Genomic DNA, 20,209 nt, shown 5'->3' on the forward strand with positions numbered 1-20,209 from the left:
TGGACGGTAGGAAAGCAGGCACCAGGGTCCTTGCAAAGGCAGTGGGCTGAGTATCCAGAGCCCTGGGTTCAAATCTCCGAGTTGTTGCCCACAGAGCCATGCAGTCTTGGGCACACTGTGTGATGGTGCCTTGTCTCTGTTTCCTAGTCACTGTGTGAGTGGTTCTTACTGGGCCTGAACAAGACAGCGAAGGGCCGAGCATAGGCTGCTGAGGTTGGAAAGTCCTAAAAATGGACAGGACGCCGAAGTGCTGATGGGTCCCTTTGCTTTCCCTGCATGCAGGTCCTGGAGGAGGGTGGCTGCCCAACTGCCACAACATCGTCCCTTGTGTCTGTGTGCTCAGGCCTGCGTCTCTTGTGCAGCATTGATGACGGCACTGGCTTTGCAGTTCCCGAGCAGCTCATCGCCCTGTGGGCCCAGGAGGGAATTCCGAATGGCAGGGAGATCTTGCAGGTCTGGAACTGGTCTCTTCAGAGCTGCCCCCGGGAGAACATCCGGGGGGGACCTTGGGGCCCTCTGCACACAGAGGAGGCCGGACAGAGTATCCCAGACACATAGGCCCTTAAGTCTCTGCAGAGAACCCCATGTAGGAAAGGTCTATTGGAATTACTTTCTTCTGTATTTTTTACTATTAAAATATAGGAGATTTTGGGATGCCTGAGTGACCTGGTCGGTTAAGTGTCTGCCTTTGGGTGGGGTCATGATCCCAGGGTCCTGGGATTGAGTCCTGCCTCAGGATCTCTACTTGATGGGAAGCCTGCTTCTTTCTCTGTCGGCTGCTCCCTCTGCTTGTGCATATGCTCTCTCTCTCTCTCTTTGACAAATAAATGAAAATCTTTAAAATATAGGAGATTTTTAATTTAAAAAGATAATAAATAAGAAACAGAAAAACAACAGTCTGAAACAAATCCATTTGAAAATAGGTTTTAGTATATTGACATTCCCTCCAGTGCATTGTTAACCTTGGAGATGTTCTGCTTGCCTGGATGAGGGATTCAGTCCCAGATGAGGGAAGGAAATTTCCTTCCTTGTGGTAGAGACTCTACTTGTGGTAGAGTCCCAGTAGTCTGAGTATTTCCATTTGTTGAGGACAAGCTCTGTAGTGAACCTGAATTCTGTCAGAGCTGCCTGCCAGCCTGGGCAAGCTCCTCTCCCCACAGACCCAGCTTGCCCATACCCTCCCTCCACTGGGTGGGACATAGAGAGGTGTGCTGCCTGGCTGTCCTCAGAGGGGGCCAGTCTGACTTCCCCCAGGAGCTTAGGGCCAGACCCTTGGGGTTTGGAGGGAGCCTGCTCTGGGAGCAGGACAAGGGTGAGGGAAGAACACACTGTGTGTTCTTGGAAGTGTATTGGTAAGCTAGACTGATGATCTTCATTTCTGAATTTGTTGTAAAAAAAAAAAAAAAAAAAGGTGTCAACTGTATAGAAAATTTAAAGAAAAATAGTAAAGCCTGCTCTCCTTTGCTCCCACTCTGCAGGAGGAGCAACCTAACAGCTTAATGGGAGTACTATAGAGCCCTTCTCCAACACAGAGAAGAAATGTGTATTTTAGATATTCCAGCTTTAAAATTTGTTTTGCAAAATCTGTATACCATATACTTGTTAATTTATGTTACCTTTTCTATCTTGTACATGTAGATTTTTTTCTGTTTTAAATCTTGGCATTTAAAATGTATATGTATCTTCCTGTTTCTATGCTGGTATATCTTTGTAGGCCAGATTCCTGAAGCTATGAGTTTTAACTCTTGATAGGCTTCATCAGATTACCTCTCAAAATGTCCCTATTAACACAAACTAACACTACATGGAGGAGTCCAGCAACAGTCTCTAAGATAGGCCTCCTGACACCTTGAGCCAGTCCCTCCTGGACATCAACTCAGCCATTGCTGAATGTGACCACCCAGCAGCCTGGGTGGAGCCTGAACAGCCAGGACAGGCCTGGGCACCTGGCCCTTGGAATTGTTCTGAGAGCAAACAGCCAAGACAGGCCTGGGCACCTGGCCCTTGGAATTGTTCTGAGAGCCAGAGACCAAGCCCAGATCACCAGACTGGCCACTAGGGAGGGTAGAGAGCAAAGGAATTCATGGTTTGGGGATTCTCCCTGAAACTATGTTCTGATTCCCTGTCATTTGGAGGTGGGTCCGCTGCCATCATAACCTGACAGATGGTGAATCTCAAATTTGCCTCTGACATTTCATAACTTAACATTTTTGTTGCTTTCCTGCTATCACAGAGTATTTCTAGTTCTTTAGCAATTTATAATTCACCAGTTGCATTCTGAGTTTGCTTCCATTTTGTTGAAAGGCTACGATGTTTACTGAACTCTCAGTACTTGGCACCAAGCAAGGACCTGTGAAGTTTGTGATGTTATTTACTCCTTATGCAGCCTGGAAGGTGTTTCTGTCGCATGTGACAGATGGGGTGGCTGCCTGTGCACCAGTAAGTGGGACAGGTGGTCCAGGTCCTGGCCTGCCGAGTCAAGCCCCTTCCTGCCCGCAGCACTCTCAGAAACTGCTTACCTGTCACGTTGGTGCTCAAGACCACAGGCTGCTGCCCAAGGAAGCACCCAGCTGAGTGAGCCCTCAACCTGGACGTGTTGGTATCATGTACCCAGCTTCTCAAGACACCTGGCCATTTCAGGGCACTTCCTGGCCAGGCCCTCAGGGATGCTCTGTGAGGAGGCCTGGGATTGGTTATCTGTCCCCCCTCAACAAATCACCATTGAATTACACCTTCACACACGATGACTGTTCTTATACAGAACAGCTTCTGTGGGTCAGGAATTTGGGAATTAGTGGGTAGTTCTAGCCCAGGGTCTCCCCTGAGGTTGGTCCGAGGCCTTGTGAGAGCCTGACTGGGGCCGAGCTACTTCTTCCAAGTTGGCAGATTGATGCTTGCTGTAGGTGGGAGGGCCTCCTTTCTTGCACAGGGCCCCTTCCTCGGACTGCTTGAGCGTCCTCACACCTGGGCAGCAGCTTCCCTGGAGCACCATCTCAGAGAGGGCGGGGAGGAGGCCATGTGTCTGCCACACTCCAGCCTTAGAAGCCCTACACTGTCACCTCCTTAGTACCCTGTGGGTCACGGGCTGGCCCTGCTCGGTGTGGAAGGGGAGCACCTGGGAGTGGATACCAGAAGGTGAGGAGCACGGGGCTGTCTTGGAGACTGGTTTCTACCCATCCCTTGTGGGTTTTGATGATTCCTTTCTCCTTGGCCAGGAAGCTGCTGCTGTGACCTGTCATGTTTTTGCCTTCTGTCATTTCTCTTCAGAAGTGCTTTGGGAGGTGGGGGAGCAGTGGATATCAAGTGTCTGTGGCATAAGTTAAAAAAGGGAGCATGTCTCATGCCCACGTGTGATCTGGGAATGTGGTGGCTCTTTAATCTACAGGCCCTGACGTGGTGCCTGCCTCTGGACTTGGACATGACTGATTTTTTGACGTCCTAGAAAGAAGCAGGGATCAAGAATACTCAACACGAGAAAAGCAAATGCAGCAAGTGTTATTAGTTGAGCAGAGGGGTATACGGGTATGGTTTATTATTACTGTGATACAATACATATAAATTGTTTTATTCTCTTATTTTCAGAACCCTGATGGGAAAAGAGTGCTCCACTCTTTGTGGTGCTGGGCTATGGCTCGTCTATCAGATCATTTTTCCACCCACCCATACACACATTTCACAGAGATTCTATTAGCTTGAAATGATAACAACTCAACTCCAACTGGCTTAAGCAGAGTGGACGTTAGGGGCTCACCTGGACAGGCACTCGGGAGAAGGCGTCCCAGGGGTGTTGTCAGGGAACTCTGCATTCTCCTCTGCTTGCTTCTCAGTGGCACTGAGCTCAGGTCAGGTCTCCTCATACTGCTCCCAGGGCTAGCAGGGTCCACACAGCAAGTTATTTCACAGGGAGAAAGGCATCTCCCCTGGTCTCCTGTCAAGCCCCATGATGTCCTCTGCTTGGGACATGCCCCTTCTGTGTCACTTTTTTAGGATGAGGTTCTCTGTCCAGCCTGGAGCACATCCACATCCATAAGATGAATGGTGATAGAGGCAGAGACTTTAGAAAAGTTGGCAGGTACTGCCTATAGGACAGTGTGGATCTGGGCCCTGCCTGCTCTTAGGAAAGCCAGGAAGTGTTTGGAGAGGCCACACATCTTTTCCTGCCCAACAGACTTTGCTATTTCCAGAGTCTCGACTTCAATGTGGACGAGAAGGTGAACCTTTTGGAGCTGACCTGGGCCCTTGAGAATGAGCTCATGATGGTTGGTGGTGCCACTCAGCAGGCAGCCTTGGCCTGCTACCGCGAGGAGCTGACCTTCCGCCAGTAAGAGCTCAGTGTGTTGGGGTTGGGGGGTGGGCACAGCTAGCCAGCCTGCTGAGTGGTAGGAAGTCCCAGGAAATGGGCATCCTGCCCTTGTCCACCCCAAGCCAGTCCCAGGGGCCAGGGAGCTCGACACCACCTTTTCCACTGGCTCTCCTTTAGTGGGCATTTTGGGGGACAGGGAAATAGATGAGCGCTCCCTATGGCTTGAGTGACATCCCTGTGTGTGGCCTGAGAGGGCCTTGCTGATTGAGTTTTTACAGCCACAGAATTTCAGAGTCACTGGCCTGTCTTCACACTTAGAAACTGATGTCGAGGTCCTCCCTTAGCCCCTTTTAGCAAGGTTCCAAAGGGGGCATTTGAACATGATGCTCATCCTGCTGACACTGACGCTCTTGGATGCAGAGGCCAAAATCCTCTAGCCAGCAGGGATGTGTTCCAAGAGCAGGCAGAGGGCTCCTGAGCTGGGGCGGCTGGCTGGGGAAGAGAACAAAGTGTTCCTCAACATGGTCACCAAGAGCAAAGTAACGGGGGGAGGGGCAGAGAATGAGTTCCATTTTAGTTGAGTTCAGCTTTTGATTAGCTGAGTATTCTCACCATCTGTCTGCTCAGCAGATTGGCATAAAGATCATTTTTGTGTTTATTGGTGTCCCAAAGCTGCAGAAAAGAAATCATGATTTCTGTCCTCAAGATTTTACATCCTGTTAGGTGCTGATGGGTGAGCTTTCTGACCCTCAGGCAGCTCTGCAAATAGGACCCCAGAAAGACTCTGCCTTGGGAAGGTAGAGGAAGAAAAGCTCCATGCTCTTCAGGGGGAGAAATGGTCACCAAAATGGCAGGTGTCGGGGAGTGTAGAGCTACAGGTGTGACCTGCTCTGGGGGACTCACCTGGATGTCAGGCTGCAGGTGTCGGGGTGTGACCAGGTAGGACCATGGGTGACCAGCCTTCTCCCCCTTCATGTATCTAGTCCTAGATTGGGTGCTGAGGATCTCTGGGAGAGGAGACAGGAGGGGAGGGGGCATGGATAAATTCTCACCTGTTCTGGGCCATCTGGAGGTGTGGCACACTGTAATGCTCTAGGTTCAGACTTCCTTGGTTCAGAAACTTTCTAGAAACCTTCTTGACACATCATTTAGCTTCTCTCTCAGTATGTGCAAGTAAAAGGGACAGAGTAATTCTGGAAACCAATTTCAGGAGATGGTTGGTGGTGGCAGTGAGGTCAAAGCACAGCACTGCCCATGCTCAGCACCCCGTTAATGCAGCCCCTTCTGTCATTCATGCAGACACAGGGCTTGCTGGCCCCAGAGCATGTGTCCTCATCTCACCCTGTTTCCTTCCTGTGGCAGAGGGCAAGTGGAGCAGATGGCAAAGGAGCGAGACAAGGCGAGGCAGGACCTGGAGAAAGCAGAGAAGAGGAACCTGGAGTTTGTGCAAGAGATGGATGACTGTCACTCTGCCTTAGAGCAGCTCACAGAGAAGAAGATCCAGTAGGTCTTGGGGTCATACCCAAGCCCAGGGTGGCAACTCCTTAGCAGTTGGGTGGTGATTCTCCAGCCCTGGCCACGGGTAGGTGGTGGATGTGGCACTGCTGCTAGCTGAGGCCGTGGTCATGAACATGCTGGAGTTGAGGCCCTCCTGTTTTACCTGAGCCAGTAGAAATCTTGAAGGTGCACCTCTGGGGATGTCCTTCCTGGAAAGAAGAGGGGTGTATTTATTTATTTATTTATTTATTTTTTTTTTAAAGATTTTATTTATTTATTTGACAGAGAGAAATCACAAGTAGATGGAGAAGCAGGCAGAGAGAGAGACAGGGAAGCAGGCTCCCTGCTGAGCAGAGAGCCCGATGCGGGACTCGATCCCAGGACCCTGAGATCATGACCTGAGCCGAAGGCAGCGGCCCAACCCACTGAGCCACCCAGGCGCCCCAAGAGGGGTGTATTTAAAAAACAGCCTTGCTCTTAATGCTGTGGGGACATGTGTAGGAGCATCCAGCTATGTGTGCCTGTGGACTGCAGGGGAAATTCCCATTCTCTGCTTTATTAATGGGGTCTGTCCTTCTTAACCCGGGTCTTCTCTGTGTGCCTGTGGCTGGTGACATGGACGAAGGCTTTGAAAGAGGGCTGGTGAATGGTTTTGGAGACTGATAAAAGGAGCCTGCCATGGTGGGAGGAGCCCGGAGCCTGAAACCTGACCTCAGATGTTAGGAGGTACAATGGGTTAAGCAGACCCCTGGAGGGCGGTCTGTTGCACTGGGGGGCTGGTGGCTGCACAGACCAGAGGGAAGGATTTCTGACCTTTTATGGAGATAAAACCCACCTCTCTGATTTATTAATCAAAATGTAAAGAAATCCAGCCCGAAGATCAGACCCCAGGCAAGGGCAAACAGAGGAGGGGCTTTTCACCCCACTGCGGGGAACAGTCTGTGCTAGGCTTCCCTGGCAGGAACTGAGCTGGTTACTCACTTTCTGGATGCTTTTGTCACCTGGAGGTGTCCCCTCAAGGATAGCAAAGGGTGTGCATTGTGGAAAACCAGTGTGCTATACTCAGCTCTCGGTAGTGGTAGTAGTGGGGGCACTGGGGGGCTATAAGCCTCCCACCTCATTCTCCCTCAGCAGCCCTTGCTATGACCCTGGGTGGACAGAGCCCCTGAGATTTCTCAGCTGTGAAGTGGGAATGGTGACAGACTGTGCTCTGGGTGGGAGGCTACCAGTCCTTGTGTTTGAGCCCTCAGCAGGGTTTGGTGCCTGTAGCCACCAGGCACATCTCATGCCTGCGGGTAGCTGAGGAACTCAGGTGGTATATGTGGCTTCAGCGAGCAGGTGTGTGAGAGCCTGTGATAAGCCATCCAGTTCCTGCATCTCTTGGATGTTGCCTCTCACTGTCTTGTGTGGTTGCATTTGAAGGGAACCCTTTCCTCACCCCAGCCCTGCTGGCAGTGTTTGTTTGACATGACCTACATGAAGCCCCCACATGCGTGGCCCTGGGTGGGCAGTGTACGGACATTTTATCTGACCCCATCCACCTTACAGCAGGCTTCTGAGCACTATCCCAAAAAGGCTTACTCCTGCCATGTGTGGGGACTGTCACGGTTACAGTTACAAAGCCCTTGCCTCCATGGCTCACAGTGGGAGAGATTGGAGACATCGAGGGGTGTAGCCTGCTTTCCTGGGGCTCCAAGGTTCACAACGTGGCCATAGCAGATGTTGGGGGGTGGTTTCATAGCCACACAGGGCCAGTTGATTGTGCCCAACTGAAGAGTAAGGATCGAAGACCAAGAGCCCGTTTCGTCTTCAGCAGGGATGCTGGGCACCTTGCCTTCATTGTGCAGCTAGAGGTCTGTAGGTTGAGGAGCCCCTCAGCCCCCTAGGAGGGAGCTTCTGTTGCAGCCTGGGAAACTGTGATATGTTGTGCTTCTGTTGTGCACTGGGTATCCTAACTCAACAGCCACAGTTATCCAGAGAGGCCATTTTGGCCCCATTTTTCAGCCAAAGAAACTGAGGCTTGTAGCAGTGTAGTAGCATGCCATAATCACACAACCAATGTGGCCTAAAAGTTGAAGCCAGGTCTCCCATCTCCTTGTAATATACTTTCTCTGAGATAAGAGAGTGTGAGGCCCTGGTCTGCTTTGTATTCAGAGTGTAAGAAAACAGACCCTTAGGCAGAAGGAGCTCTTCCCAAGCTGAGGTCACCTGGAGTCACATACTGCCATCCTAGGTCAGCACATGAGAGGGCCCCACCGGCTCACCCTCCCATAGGACCCATGCACTAGGGGTTCCAAAGGAGGTATTGCCTATCCCTACTGGTCTGTGGGGAAGCAGGCTCAGAGCTGAGCAGGGCCACCCATCTGAGTCCACAGGCCTTTGGAATCGCAGAGGCCTCAGACAACCTTTCCTTTCTGGGGGTGGCTGGAGAAGGCCAGATGAAGCAGGCTGAGATCTGGTCTGCTTTCCAGTAGACGTCCACACCTACTCTGCCTGGCTTGGAGAAAAGGTATGCAAGAGATGGCATCAAGGCTATAGTGCTTGTGTGTGTGTGTGTGTGTGTGTGTGTGGCTGTGTGAGTATACAGTGTGTATGTATAAGTTTGCACTCCTGCAAACGCATTCCATCATTCCTGCATGAAAGACTCTCACAGGATAGTGGGATGTTCAGGAGACCATTAGTGGGGCTTGGTGCCTGTAGCCTGTAAGGATCCTTTCATCAAATTTTCAAAAATATTTCTAGTCAAACCTGAGAAAATAAATAAACATGGTCTCACTGTAAGAAGGTGGTAGTAAGGCCATGGAACCCCGGGTGGGGAGACCAACCATGACACCGTGACTGAGTAGCTCAGAGGATGTGCTGGCTGTGGCCTTGCTGAGCTGCCCTTCCCTCCGTGTGGAACGTGGGCGGTGTTTTTCGCAAGGGAGGACTTAGTTAAGAAATAACTGCCTGTTGTTTCTGCTCCTGTCAGCAATCGACAGTCTGTATTCAGCTGATTCCCTTCTAGCATCCAGCCACAAGCCTCCCCACTGACCACTTCTAACTGAGCAAGTTCCTGTGGATGAAATTAGAGTCCTTAGCTGGTTGGCTTTTGCAGCTGCTGATGTATGATTTTGCTCACCTGGTGTAGTCTCCTTAGTTCCCTGATCTCACAAAATAGAGTGTGAGGTCAGTGTGGGTTTCCACAGAGTGAGCCTCTCTCAGTCACAGCATGACTGAAGGAACTTTGGAAGAGGACAACAGAGGGATTGCATCTTCCCTTCTCGGTGCCTCCCCTGCCTCCTCATGGCTCTTCTAACAGCATGGGTCTGTTGTTAGACTCACCACTGACGTTGAAGGCTTGGGATCTGCCCTGAGCAGGAGATGGACTGATTCTGGTGCCACTGAGACCTTGGGTCGCAGCCTCCTAGGGACCACTAGGCAAGAGGGGCCCACAGGTGCCTGTCTAGAATCTGGAGCAGCCTGACTCCCACATGATCTTCCTGTCTGCCCTGCACTGCCATGTGCCAACCCTTGGTTAATGTTGTTCAAGGGAGAAAATTCCTTTTTAAAGAACTGTGTCCAAGAGCTAAATGTAAATTGGTTTTAGATCATTTTATAACTGAAAACTGATTTGCTTCAGTCATGGCATATTAGGCTTGCTTCTTTCCCAAGCACATGGGAAGAATTTTCTGATATCTTTCCTGGGGCCAGAGAATCACAAACTTGAAAGCCTTATCTGGTCAAGGTGTCCATGAAGGCCCTGTGAGTTTGGATTTTGCCCCGTGAGTAATGGAGCAGTATCAGGAGTTTCTAGAAATAGCTGTTATGGCTGCATTTGGGTTTTTCTTATTACAAGAGAAATAAGTGATACATGTTCATTATTGAAAAACAAGTAAAAGTAAAAACAAAAGCAGAAATTTCACTCAGAGGTTATCACTCCTGAAGTTTTTTTTTTTTTAATTTTTTTTTAAGATTTTATTTATTTATCAGAGAGAGAGAGGGGGAGAGAGAGAGCACAGGCAGACAGAATGGCAGGCAGAGGCAGAGGGAGAAGCAGGCTCCCTGCTGAGCAAGGAGCCGACGTGGGACTCAATCCCAGGACGCTGGGATCATGACCTGAGCCGAAGGCAGCTGCTTAACCAACTGAGCCACCCAGGCGTCCCACTCCTGAAGTTTTTTATGTCCTTTACTTCTTTTTCCCACGCACAGAATTATTTACAAAATGGTATCATATTATATATGCTTTTATGATGACTGCAGAGCATCCCGTTATGCGCATCTGCCATGTTTTATTTATCCATTTTTCTTTTGTTGGATATTTCTAAAGCTTTTAAAGAATGCAGTGATATGGTCAAACAGGTGTTTTTTAAAACTACCCCAAAGGTTTGTGGAGTGTTACATTAGCTAGATTCATCTTATTGTTTTCCCCTAAGTAATAGCTGCCCTTTCTCCATCTCCTTTTCTGCTGGGTGTTCTTTCCTTAAAGTTCTGAGATGAGAAAGTCTAGACTGTCTGGGGCAGGGGTGGGAGGGGCAGTCTGGGGTGAAGGACAAACCCCTGGTGTTCTCTGCTGAATTATTAACATTGCCAAGCCCTCTGCTAAATGAAGTAAGAGTTTTGATCCTCTTCATTCTAGAGAGACTTGGTTTGAGAAATCCTGCTAAGCAATTGTTTCAGTGATAAAACTAAGATTTGGGGACACCTGGGTGGCTCAGTCGGTTGGGCGGCTGCCTTTGGCTTGGGTCATGATCTCAGGGTCCTGGGATTGAGCACTGCGTCAGGATCCCCGCTCAGCTGCAAGTCTGCATCTCTTTGCCCCTCCTCCTGTTCTCGTGTTCTCTCTCTCTCAAATAAGTAAATCTTTAAAAAATAAAAAATAAAATAAAATAAGATTTAGCACTTTTTCTGCTGATATTTCTATCAGTTCTTACAAAAGAGTAAGCAGAAACTGAGGGGGAGAAATGTCTCATACCTTCCCCTCTGATTGCTTTGGTTTTCGCAGTCTGCAGGTTTTATGTTGCCTGGGTCCTGCACGAGGGGCTTACTTTGGTACACATTTGGTTATCCAGGCTGCCCTGGTGTGGGAGGTAGCTGAAGGGGAGAGGGCATCAGAGAGGTCTACCCAGAAAGAGCACTGGCTAGCTTTCTCCAGAGGCTCCAGGGACCTGCTGGCCTCCCTTGTCACCTTCCTAGTCCTGGAGAGTGTAGGGGCGCATCCACCATCAGGCCCAGGGTAGGGGGGCTTTAAAGGAGGGCCCCTGCCCTTACAGCATGTGCAGTTTAGCCAAGGTCCAGTGACCCCATCTGTCAAGCAGGAACAATTGAGTCCCAGACAGTGTGGCCAAGTGCTACAGGCAGGAAGTTTCCAGGGAAGAAAGACCAAGTTGCCCAGGGGATGTCCCCCAAGAGGAGGGGGTCATTATGGGTCTAGGGGTCTCCTTGGGAATCAACATGACATATTGACACATGACTGGGTGTGTTTTGCAGACATCTGGAGCAGGGGTACCGGGAAAGGCTGAGCCTCCTGCGATCCGAGGTGGAGAGGGAACGTGAGCTGTTCTGGGAGCAGACCTGCAAGCAGAGGGCCATGCTGGAGAAGGACCTGGAGCGCCTGCGGGCCGAGGAGGCCAGCCTCCGGGAGAAGCTGACCCTGGCCCTGAAGGTAGATGGGGAGCAGTGTTTTGCTAGGTCATCCTGCCCTGAACAACAAAAAGGAGGTCACCTGAAAGTTCATCCTCCCATTCCCCACATTTTCCTAGTCAGGAACTGGAAACCTCCGAGGAATCTTTATTTCTTTTTTTAAAGATTTTATTTATTTATTTGACAGAGAGAAATTACAAGTACACTGAGAGGCAGGCAGAGAGAGAGAGAAGGAAGCAGGCTCCCTGCTGAGCAGAGAGCCCGATGTGGGACTCAATCCCAGGACCCTGAGATCATGACCTGAGCCGAAGGCAGCGGCTTAACCCACTGAGCCACTCAGGCGCCCAGCTTCCTAGGAATCTTAAGTTCACATTTCCATGGTAGGGAAATGCCTGGGATTGCTAACTGAGGAGCATCAGCTGTGACCAGAGAGAACACACTTCTCAGCCAAAGCAATAGGGTCCTGGCTTTTCCACAAGAGGCATTGCCTCTTCCTTCTCTCTGGTCATGGGGGACCTGTAGAGCTCTTACTTTCTGCTCTGGCTCAGGGTGACAGTGGTCAGAGAGGTTCAGCAGCCACAGCCAGCTTTGCTGCATGCCCTCCCCACCCCGAGACCAGAGTGTCTATGGGATCAGCAAAAACCCAAAACCTAAAGCTTACCCTGCTGGAGTCCTGGTGTGTAGCTTGAAGCAAATGGGTTTTCTGGGCTTTGGTAAATGTCCCATGACCCATACCCACCATACATTTGGTTCTATCCCCTGAGCTGTCCTCTGGCCCCATGTCTCCTGGTCCCTCCTGGGCTCCTGTCTTCCTCTCCTAACTCAGAGACGGCAGATTCTTTCCACATCTGCCTGGTCTCTGTCTCCCTGGGGGAAAAGCTGTGTCCTTGCCTGAACTGTGTCCTTACTGCTCTTCTCACTGGTTCCCTGTGTCTATGGTCACTGCCTTCTTCCCCCAGGGGACATCTGAGCGGTGAGGGTGCCATTTCCAATCCCTCTTTCAGACAACAGCTCACAAAGGATTGCCTCCCAGCCTCTTCTTGTGTTACTCATAGCCTCCTTGAACATTCAGGGCATGAAAAGAAGGGGCAGTGGGGAAAGCGACAGGCACTGGTGAGGGGCTCTGTGGTGCTGGTCCCCAGCACAGCCTCCACTGCAGGTGCCAAGGCAGTGAGCACCAGTCATGCTGCATTTTCAGGTTTCTTTCATGATTGTGAGCGCTGCTGAGGGAAAAGTCCCTGATGCAGAGGGGAGACAGGCTGCCCACAGCTCTGTCCTCCACTCCCAAAGTCCAGCAAACTGCTGGCTTGTGTCTTATAGGAAAACAGTCGATTACAGAAGGAGATTATTGAAGTTGTGGAAAAGCTTTTGGAATCAGAGAAGCTGGTCTTGAAACTTCAGAATGACATGGACTTTGTGTTGAAGGACAAGGCAAGTCCCTTTGCTGATTCTGAGTTTCTGGGTTCTGGGTAAAAAGTGTCAGGGACTTGAAAAAGAATACATAGGTGAGTGAATTCAGTTATTTCCCACTACAATTCTAGAATGGAGAGAAAAGCAACAGGGCAACTCTCCTTCTGTGTTCTTCCTTTTTGTGCAAGTGTCAGGGTACTGGTACACCCTAGCGACGCTATGCCTGCTGGACATTTAATGACAGTGCCATCTGCACAGACCCTCATGATGGGTTCTCAGTGGTGAGGGACACAGAGGAGAGCTCCATGCCCATCATGAGATGTCTCCCTCTGGCCCTGCCCGTCACTTTAAGTAAAGGAGGGTGGGAGAGGTGCTGCATGGGGGTGTCCCAGGCATCTGAGGCAGGAATGCACCCCAGACTCCAGCTGGGAGTAGGACCACCTTCCATGAACTCAGAGCCTCCTTTTGCCTTGAGGTCTTTTAAAAAAGAGGAGGGAGGAGGAAGAGGGATGGAAGATTGTACCTAGAGATGCTGAGCCTAGTGGGAGGAGCATGAGAGGGTGATAACACACATTCTACCTGGCCTAAGTTCCTGTCTGCCATATTCCTGTGTGGGTCTGACTTTTAGCTGGAACCACAGAGCACAGAGCTCCTGGCCCAGGAGGAGCGGTTCGCGGAGGTCCTAAAGGAGTATGAGTGCAAGTGCCGGGTACGTGCCCCGCCCAGCCCCCTTTGCCACCTTGAGCCATCACATTGCCTTTGTCTTGTACTGGGGCCATTGCTCTTGTCTTTGGTGCATGGAGCCCTCATGCACCCCTGCCCCACACCCCCTCCCCCTGCCCAGCCCACTTTGCAGCAAGAGTGATGGTGCTGGGGAAGGTACTAAGAGCTTGGCCCTCTAGAGACCTCCTGGTGCCAGAAGGCCACATAGCCCTCCTTAGCCATGCCTGCTAAGAGCGGGTGTGGAACTCATGGGATGGGTGGGTGGTACAGGTCACCAGGGTCTGACTGGTTTAGATCTGGATGGTGGTATGCACGTCTTGTCATTCACGGTGGGCCACATTCCTGGCCTCCACATGAAGGGTAGTCCAGCATGTCTTGGCAGGAGCATCCTTGCATGTGCAGAGCAGGTGGAGCCTCCGATCTCAGCCTGTGTTCTATAGATGGGGCCCCCAAGTCTTGTGTTCCATAAAGAGGGGGGACCCAACTTGCCTACACAGTGCCCGTGCTCAGCCCCATGTGGCGGGCCAAGGGTGCGAGACTGGCACCAGTTCTGAAGGCACCATGCAGGTAGCCACACCTCGGGGGGCCATCTGTTCAGTTAGAGACACCACAGAGCAGGGCAGAGGTGATGAACAGTGTCATTGGTGCTGAAACATACCACCACCCTGTGACACTCTTAAAATTACCCAGGATCCCAACATCTAAAACATTATTCTGTGATCTTAAGGGTCTATTACCAATTCACTTCTTAATGATTTCCCTCCAAAGTAAAGTCAGAATTGACTTTGTTCCTGCTGCATGTTGCTTTGGCAACACCAGAGGATAAAGGTGAGCATGTGTGCTGTTCAGGAGTGTGATATAACCTACTGCTTTCTGCCCTGTGCTCTTTCCTCCACTCTCAACCCGGAATACTAGGGTGCCCTTCCGGAAATTCCTCTGTCTGGTCAGCTGTGGCACCCTCTACCTGACCCTCCCCTGGGGGTGTGCTGGATTGGGGTTGGGGTGTGTCCTGATGGTTGGGGTGTAGTGACATGTCATGTTTCCTCCCTCCTTTTAAGCTTGTTGCCTTGATTTAGAGCCTTTAACTAACTCAACTAATATGCTACTTTAGTGCCCTGGATCTTTCTAACAGGCATAAACCCCATTTTTCTCTCACAGGACTCTGTTACTCAAAGAACTGTTACTCATTTCACTTCTGATTCTTGAAATTTGACTTTTTGAAACATCATAAATATAGTACATGTTAGTCTTAGTTTATTTATTTAGAAATTGGTCTTTCCATTCTTTGACTATTTTTGCTGTTTCAAACTTACATTTAGAGCATTAAAAAAGAACCTTTTTATTGGAAAATAATTTCTAATACATGAAGTTACAAAAGTAGAAACAGTGGCAAGGGCACCTGGATACCCTTTACCCACATTCCCCTGTTGTTTACATCTTACTCTGTGTGCACATTGTATACTTGCTTGCTCTGTGTGGATGTGCATACACAGGGATTTTCTGAACATCTGGGAGGGACTGACATGCACCATGGGGCCACTCTACCCTTCAGCAGGTTGGTGCGCTTTTCTGACCGGGCTTAGTCCTACTACCTTGCAGAGGGGTGTGCAGATGCCCCAGACTTGATTGTTAAGAGTTCATGAGTTTTGGCAGCTTCTTGTTAAACTTTGGAAAGGTTGAAATCAGCTCTGGTGGGAGTTACTTACACCACAGAAATGTGCCAAAGCCAGAAGTCTGGGCTTTTCTTCCTGAAGACCCAGCTTCCCATTCCACCTAACTGTGGCGCACTTAGTAACTTTCTGATTCCCGCTGGTACAATATCTTAACCTACTGGTCATATTTCTGTTTTGTCAGTTAATCTAACAGTGTCCTTTAGACCTTTCCCCTGTAGTACCGGATCCCACAGATGGTTACATGCTGCCTTTGGTTGTCATGAAACATTCCATTTCAGGCCATTCAGGCTGCTCTAACAAAGATGACACAGGCTGGGGGGCTTATAAACAATCCGTTCCCACAGTTCTCAGCCCCAAGTGGTGAGTTACAGAGACTACCCCAGTGGAGCTGCCTCATGAGATCACTCTATTTGTACTGACAGGGAGATTGCAGGGAGTCATTAAAACCCAGGGAACAAGGGAAAGCAGGCTCCTTTTAATATTCAGAGGGGATTTTCACATTATAATGAGGCTGAGGGAACTGTGGGTCACTTCTGGCACTTTCTGCTTCATCTGTAGTCCAGCCTCTTCAAATGCTTTTTCCTTTCTAGCAGTTTGTTAGTTTGTCTTTAAAAGGTGAGATTGACAGCTAGGCAGAAGGCTTGAGGAGTTTAGTTCCTAAAACGTAAGATGAACAGTTAGGCAGAAGCTTTTGCTAGAAATTTCCTGAGCCCTGGGGGTGGAGGTGGGGGGCTCACCCAGCCGGGTGTCTGGTGACAGCCCTTTTCCTGGCACAGACAGAAAGCTGCCTTCAAGGGAACTCTAGGGTCTCTAAAGGAGGGCACTGATCTGCTTCATGAGGCTCCACGCTCAGGACCCGATGAAAGGTCCCGCCTTCAAAACCTTCACCTTGGGTGTGAAGATAACCTGGAATTGGGTTGGGGAGAGAGCACATCCAGTCTACAGGGCTTTCCTCCAGCTTTTGTCTCTGACATGGATATTTTTAAAGTGATATTTTAAAATATTCTTACTTTGTGTTTTTCTGATATTTCCTTTGGATTAAATTGAGATTATGTGTTCTCAGTGGAGGGGCATCGGTGATGTTAAGTTTTGATCACCTGGTCAAGGTGTTGCCTAATTTTTCTACTGTATAATTACTGTTTTTTTTTTTTTTTCTCCCATGCAACTAAATGAGCAGTCAGTGGGGAGACACATAAAGACCACATAAACATCCTGCTCTTCATCAGAATTTTCCCTAGATTTAGTCTCTGCTTCAGTCTTTACCATGATGGTTGCCAAAGGATGATTTCCCAAGCCCAGCACCCAACTCCACACTTATAAGTTGACCCTTGGAATTCTCCCATGAGCCAGAGGAGTCCTGCTACTCTGCTGTTTTTGCTGCTAGAGCATTACAGTCAGTCTCCAGATGTGGAGACTTTCAGTCTTCCCCACAGGGCATCACCCAGCCTTTCCAAAATCACTGCTTAGTGTTTCCCTGAACTTTGTGACCAGGATATTTGTTGGCAAGGAAACCATGCTTTCCCTTGTTGCCGAATCTTCTTCCTACTTAACTATCATTTCAGCTTCTTGTCATTTCCTTCAACTCTGAGTCTCCATTTTCTCAGTGAGGCTGCCTTTGTTAAAGGGGAGTGTTAAGTGTTGATCAGAGTGCTCTGTTGTTTCATGTTTCTGCTGTTGTATTGGGTGGACACTTGGGAGCATGTTCTTGATCAGAAACCCCAAATGTAGATTTTCCTTCTCTGTATTTCCACACTGTTACCCATGGAATGCTTGTGTGTCCCCAAATTCATATGTTGCAGCCTATTCCTGCAGAGTGATGGGCTTAGGAGGTACTGAGTCTTTAGGAGATGATTAGGTGAAATGTATTAGTGCTTTATATAAGGGATATAGAGAATATCCCTTATATAAGGGATCCCAGAGAGCTCTGCCATCTGTTCCACCATGTAAGGACACAGGAAAAGATGGCCATCTATGAACTGGGAGGCCCTCACCAGACCTTAAATCTGTCAGCACCTTGATCATGGACTCTAACCTCCGGAACTACGAGAACTAAATTTCTGTTCTTGATAATCCCTGCCTGTGGTATTTTGTTATAGCAGCAGAAGTGGACTGAGACGCACACCAGCCCTGACCGAGGTCCCCACCATTGCCCATCCCTGGGTGGTTTTTCATCCCCCCCATTATGTGTGTGCTTACCTAGGCCTCGCTTGTAGCACCAACCAGCCTGCTGGCACCCTCGGTTCTTCTCCAATGCTTCCCAGTGCTGCTGTTGAAGTCCCACCCTCCCCTCAGACCCTTAGTACTGCAGGATTCTGGCAATGGGCTTGTTGCCATTCCTGGCTGGTGTAGTTGCACCTTTGGCACCAATAGGCACCCCAAGTAAATGTCAGTCCCTGTGGAATTAGGTGCCTGGCTCCCCAGCCCCACCAGACACCCCTTGTGTAGAGTTGGGGCCCATGGCTGGTGCCCAGGCTGGTGCATGTCACCCTCATCAGTTAGAGGTGGCCATGCTCCCTGCTGTGTCCTCAGAACAGAGATGTCTATCCCCAGCATAGCACATAAGAGAATCTGCTTTCTGGAATTGCTGAATTTCTGGGATGTGTGTGTATTTTCAAAATTTCCAATACAAGGTACACATATAATTTTAAGTTTTCCGATAGGCACATTAAGAAAATGTAAAAAGTAATAGGTGACATCAATTTTAATATTTTATTTAATTCAGTATATCTACAATGTTACCATTAAATCCTTCTTTTAGAATCCAGTCTTCGAAATTCGGTGTAGATTTTAGGCTGCAGCACACTTCCATTCACACTCACCACACCTAAGATGCTCGGTGGCCTATGTGGTGAGTGCTGCTTTCTTAGACATCCCAGGGCTGGAGCAGTAGTGACCACAGGCTATGTCATGAACCAGGGGGTGCTTGCTCTGCTTTGCACACTTGTCCCAAAGCTCTAACTTTCTGCCCTGCCCTTCCCCTCCCTCCCCCAGACAGAACTACTTCCTCCATGGGGAAACTTGCATATTTGTCTAGGAGATTCTGAATGAGGTACAATGACCCTCTGTGAAGTGCTTCTGATAAGATCTGTGCAGAGCCTGTCCCTTCTCCCACCACCTAGAACTGCCACTGAGAGGCTCCTTCTCCAGGGGAGATGCAGTCACAGGCCAGGCGCTGGCCTTCAGGAACAGTTTTGGGAAGATGAGGTTTATTCAGTGAGAGCCTCCTGGAGAGGAAACTTAAATAAGATTAAAAACCCAGTGAGGGATATGGAGCCTTGTGGATGTGCCAGGGGCTGGGCCCCAAGTCCTCTCCATGTGGCCTTTAGCTAGCTTGGGCTTCCCCGAGGGAATATCCCCAAAGGAGAAGCTAGTTAAAAGCTGCACCCTTGGAAGATGGGGCATCACTTTTGCCATCACTTTTGCCATGGGGCAATCACAAGCCTGCTAGGCTTCCAGAGAAGGAGGACACAGACCCAGAGTCATGAGTGGACACGGCAACACAAACAGCTATGGTGTGCTGGCTGTGGTACTGTCTGAGAAAGTGACTATTAACTGTACCCTTTCTAACCATTTGAAAAACAGGTAACCAGGTGTACTTGTTGAGATGTTTCTTTCATGTGTGGACCGAATTACACTGGTTGCAAATGTGACCCTTCCTCTGAAGCGTTCATGACCCTCCCCAATCCCTCCACTTCCCCCAGTGTGCGTGCTCACCCAAACCCCATCCTTTCTGTTTGGTATGATCATCTTGGCTCTGTGGCCCTTGGTCTGAAGCACCTGGTATCCTCTTGGCTCAGTAACTGTAGAAAGAACACTTCCCAGATTCAACAGCAGCAGAGGAAAGAATCCCTGGACACATCCTGGGACCCTGCTGTCTCACACCCACGTCACAACATCCCTGGTGTTTCAGCTCTTACGGTTCTCTGTGTTTTCTACACTTCTCCTCAGTTTCCACTCCACTCTTTTTTTTTTTTTTTTTGTCTGAACCCCTCCTGTATATGGAGTGCTCAAAAGTGGTACAGGGTCCTAGAAGGTTGAGAGGTGGCGCCTGCTTTTGTTTGGCTCACTTAGGAGGCAGGAGGGCCGCTGAAGTGTTGTGTGCTGGCAGTCAGTGCCTGGCACTTGGCTGCTCTCTTGGCAGGCGGGCTTCACACTGCTCCACTCCTCGCCGCTCCTCAGGCGGCTGCTCTGGCTGCAGGGGTTGTCTGGCTCTGCCCTACAGGACCTGCAGGACCGCAATGATGAGCTGCAGGCTGCACTGGAAGGCCTGCAGGCACGGTTGCCCCCAAGCTGGCATAGCCAGCCCCATGCGCAGCCAGAGGAATGGCTCCTCTCTGGACACGGACCAGCAGGTAGGATGCCAGTCCTGGGAGGTGATGGGTAGTGTGCTCCTGCTGTGGGAGACCAGAGGCTGGTGGCAGTGGGTGTCTATCTTCCCCCACTGCACGGGCTTCCCCCGGGTCCAAGAGGACTCTGCAGGAGTGGGGGGCCAGCTGCCCAGCCTGTCAGGCTTCTGAGGGATCATGTGTCCTTTGAGTGGCCACATGTGGGAGAAGGGCCTGTAACCCAAGGCCAGGGACAGTACCCACAGCGCCCCCCACAAAGGGAGGTAGAGGAGTGAGGAGGGTAAGGGTTTTTCAGTTTGGGTGGAATGATGAAGTTTATGATAACCTGGTAGTGACCTCAGGACAGGCATGTCCTAGTGGGCCTCTTCGGTCATGGGGATGTGTGGGACATAGTCATCTAGGCAAGGGAGGAGAGGGGAGGCTGGAGTGAGCAGGGTGATGGTGTCCCAGCCCCGCTCAGAGCCTGATGGCTCAGAGCATGACGTCTGGTGTTGGGTCTGTGACAACTCTCAGAGAGGGAAGGTAAATACGTAAAATGTGTCAGAGACTCCTTATATTCACAGAGGCCTCATGTGGACTGCAACAGAGAGGGCTGACATTTACTCCCTGGATGGTATGGAAAGGGTCGAGGTGGG

The 20,209-nt window shown here is 50.0% G+C and overlaps 1 protein-coding gene across 6 annotated transcripts in view; it reads left to right on the top strand.

The window, feature by feature from the left end:
* The window catches only part of NINL (ninein like), a 168,280-nt gene that overhangs the window by 104,264 nt on the left and 43,807 nt on the right, over window positions 1–20,209 (top strand). For 3 of the 6 annotated variants that reach the window (XM_059134247.1, XM_059134243.1, XM_059134242.1), the window contains exons 8-14: window positions 283–453; window positions 4,185–4,321; window positions 5,666–5,806; window positions 11,270–11,444; window positions 12,743–12,853; window positions 13,461–13,541; window positions 19,451–19,580. In XM_059134247.1, coding sequence (XP_058990230.1) covers window positions 283–453; window positions 4,185–4,321; window positions 5,666–5,806; window positions 11,270–11,444; window positions 12,743–12,853; window positions 13,461–13,541; window positions 19,451–19,580 — 946 coding nt within the window. The remainder of the gene's footprint in view (window positions 1–282; window positions 454–4,184; window positions 4,322–5,665; window positions 5,807–11,269; window positions 11,445–12,742; window positions 12,854–13,460; window positions 13,542–19,450; window positions 19,581–20,209) is intronic. The other 3 variants (XM_059134244.1, XM_059134246.1, XM_059134248.1) reach the window with 3 other exon arrangements.

This window comes from Mustela lutreola, chromosome 9 (assembly GCF_030435805.1).
Source record: "Mustela lutreola isolate mMusLut2 chromosome 9, mMusLut2.pri, whole genome shotgun sequence".
Classification (NCBI taxonomy): Eukaryota; Metazoa; Chordata; class Mammalia; order Carnivora; family Mustelidae; genus Mustela; species Mustela lutreola.